The sequence below is a fragment of the Laccaria bicolor genome, genomic scaffold (genome assembly GCF_000143565.1).
Source record: "Laccaria bicolor S238N-H82 LACBIscaffold_99 genomic scaffold, whole genome shotgun sequence".
NCBI lineage: Eukaryota > Fungi > Basidiomycota > Agaricomycetes > Agaricales > Hydnangiaceae > Laccaria > Laccaria bicolor.
Genome location: NW_001889970.1, coordinates 45,962 through 49,462, shown reverse-complemented (window position 1 = coordinate 49,462; position 3,501 = coordinate 45,962). Strand labels below are relative to the sequence as shown.

Here is a 3,501-nt window from a genome sequence, read left to right as displayed (position 1 = left end):
GGCTCTAAGGGATGCTAACTTGGTTGAGTTGAGAAGTGGGATGTTAGTAAAAACAGACTTAAAGTGGTGAACATAACAGAGAGAAGTGGGGTGTTGGTAAAAACAACCTTAGAGTGGTGTGAACATGACAGAGAGAAGTGGGATGTTGGTGAAAACAGACTTAGAGTGGTGAAAATGGCAGATAGAAGTGGGGTATTGGTGAGAACAAACTTAGATGAGTTTTGAGGGGAAAAAAAAGCAATGTACAAAATGATGAGAAAACTGCACCAGAAAAAACAAGTTTTTTTCTTGAAACTGGGACCCCAGATACCCCGTGACACTGGTCAGATATGTTTGAGCCATGTGACAAGGCTAAAAGATTTTTCAACAGTGTGACATGCTTAGAATATATCTGATTGATGTCACACCACTGAAACATTTCTGGCCAGTTAGACTTGGCTCAAACATTTCTTACCAGTCTGACACACTTCAAACATTTCTTACCAGTCTGAACCCCTTCAAATATTTCTGACCACTTTCACTTGACTAGGATATTTTTGAACACAATTTATTTACCCAAACATTTCTGGTCACAATATTACAGGTCAAATATTTTCTACCCAATCCAATATTATATTTTCTCCCAAAGGCAAAAAAATAAATGGCCACACAACCTATTAGCCTGGATACATTCTTACATTTTACAAGGCTAATAGCTTGTTCAAGGTGGGTGACTGAAGTGATATGCTTCAATGGCATCTGTGGTCTGGGCTGTGGCAGCTCTTATAAAATCTCAAATGAGCATGGGATCAATGGCATCTGTGATCTGATTGATGTAGCTGTTATACAATTTATACAAGTACAAAAAGAGCATAGGCTTCAATAGCATCTGGGGTCTGGTGGTTGCAGCTCTCATTCAATTTCAAATGAGTATGGCATTAATGGCATTTGTGATCTGGTTGTTGCAGCTATTATACCATCTCAAATGAGCATAGATATCAGAGGCATTGATGTGGTTGTTGCAGCTCCTATACAATCTGTTCAGGAAACAGTGGAGGTGCTTGCCTAAGATACACTAAGAAAGTTACTTTCATCTAATAACTTCTTTTTGGAAGAGTAAGACCCCTGCCAGCTCTCAGATAAAATCTATTCAGAGACAAAAACTCTATAAAGCAAAAAAGAATTCATTGAGTAGTGTGACATAAAAGTTTGTGACACTCTATGCTCTTGGCTCCAAAAAGATTTATTCAGCCTCAAAAATTATATCCAGTAGTGAAAACATGGAATATATTTAATTTAGAGTCTTGGCACTTGAAAGATTTATTTAGTGCAAAAAAATAGATTCAGTTGTGTGACAGGTAATTGTGTGACACTTCAGATTAGAAATACAAAATAGATATAGTAGATTTATTCAGTGCAAAGAATAAATACAGTACTACTATTAGTCATGTAATATATACTGAAATTACATGACTAATAGTCAGTAGTCAGTAGGTGACTGAAGTGAGGTCGAGTCCGTTCAAAATCTTGCCAGTGCTGGAGGCATTCTCAAGAAGGTCGTTAACCTTGCCACTCACGACCGAGGGAACACAATCGGTCCCTGGGTTGATGACTGAGAAGTCTGCCATGACGATTTAGATCATAAGACTGAAAAAAAAAAAAGTTCAAACCTACCGGTAATGGAGATCTGCGCAGTCATGGAACCAACGACGGTGCGAAGGCCATTAGCATTGAACTCCATTTTGTCATCAAAGGGGAGCCCAGTGACAACGACCTGCTTGTGGCGCATCTTGTTTTGGATGTCTGATGCAGACATGGTCGAAAAGTCTTGATGTTCCAATTTTGCCAGACAAGAATTTTGCGGATCTGCAATGTGAGGAGGACGATTGTTAATGTACCCTTCATGAACAAGTTCCATAAGGTCTTGGAAACAGAATGTTACCCATGGGACCCACAGAATTCCGCTTCATGGACCCTTCCCAACCCAGGACCGTGAATGGGGTATTGCTGGTCTTAAGCACGTTCTCACTTTTCTCCACATTGACTGCGATGGGTTTAACACAAGATATGGCACTAAAGTTGGACGAAAACTGTGGGCCTTCTTGAGACCGCAAGATTCGAAAAAACTCTCTTCAATTGACTTCTACATGGATGAAGATGGTTTTTCTCTCTCTGGGAAGCCCAAGGATATCAAGTATGACTTTGAGGCTGTTGTTCTTCGGCCTGGTGATGAACTGTGAGTGTGGTGTTGATAATCATGGCATTATCTCATGATATTGCAGTCATATGCTGCCCAATTCTGCACATTGGGTACAGTCTTTTACAGGTCCTCGATACACCCAAATGAAAAACTCTTCCCATCCATGAACGACTTTGGTTTTCCGAAATCTGAAGAGACAGAACCCTTTGTATTACCTTAAATAAGCTATGTACCAGAGCATTTGAAGCTACGTGAAAAGCTGGCTGTGTATCTTGTTGAATACTAGTGTATTGAGGAGGTATAAGTCCATTTTAGGAAATGATACCGACAACAACAAGCCTCATTGCTCTGTATTCAACATTGACTGGTCATTATAACTATCGGAGAGTCTTTATAGAAGCCATATGTACCCGCAGATGATATAAGTACACGGATTTGAGGTGGTTTGAAGAAACTACACAAGTGTCAAAAGTGTATCAAGGACCTATTCTGTATCGAGGACCTATAAAAGACTGTATATGGCATAGATGATGTGATTGCACAGGGTGGTCATTATTATTCCTCATATCTTATGCAGGAGACTCTGCAAGGCGTTGTACATGCATTTGTTCTCAACAAGTTTTTAACCACTTCAGTCACCCACCTTGACCAAGCTATTAGCTAGGAAATCCTGAAAAATTATCCAGGCTAATAGATCCTCTGGCTGGTTTTTTTTTGGCCTTTGGAAGAAAATATATTATTGGATTTGATAGAAAATGTTTGACCTCTAATATTGTGACTAGAAATATTTGGGTAGATAAATTGTGTTCAAAAATATCCTAGTCAAGTGAAAGTGGTCAGAAATATTTGAAGGGTGTCAGACTGGTAAGAAATTTTTGAAGTGTTTCAAACTGGTAGGAAATTTTTTAGCTGTGTGACACTGCTGAAAAATGTTTGAGTCATGTCACACTGCTAAGAAATTTTTGAACCATGTCATACTGCTAAGAAATCTTTTTGCCATGTCACACTGCTTAAAAATCTTTTGACCATGTCACACTGCTCGGAAATGTTTAAGCCATGTCACATAGGCAAAAAATTTCCTGCCAGTGTCATGGAGTATCTGGGGTCCTAGTTTCAAAAAAAAAACTTCAAAAATTTCTGACCATTCAAACTTTTCTACAAAATTTATGATAAAGATCATTTTGGTCCTAAACTTGCCCTTTTATTTTATATTGTATTTTTATTATAGAAAAACCAGTTTATATATTGCATTCAGCTCTATCTATTGGTAATAAGCTATTTGTTATATAGTTATAGCCTCTAAATTCTGCTCTATCAAGATA

At 38.3% G+C, this 3,501-nt stretch overlaps 1 protein-coding gene across 1 annotated transcript; it reads right to left on the bottom strand.

Annotated features, from left to right (window-relative positions):
- Positions 1-1,466: 1,466 nt before the first annotated feature.
- On the bottom strand, positions 1,467-1,897 carry LACBIDRAFT_318636 (uncharacterized protein; the record flags this gene model as incomplete). Its single annotated transcript, XM_001890464.1, has 2 exons — positions 1,467-1,600; positions 1,654-1,897. 2 exons carry the CDS (start codon positions 1,895-1,897, stop codon positions 1,467-1,469), a joined length of 378 nt encoding a protein of 125 aa, XP_001890499.1.
- Positions 1,898-3,501: the final 1,604 nt, after the last annotated feature.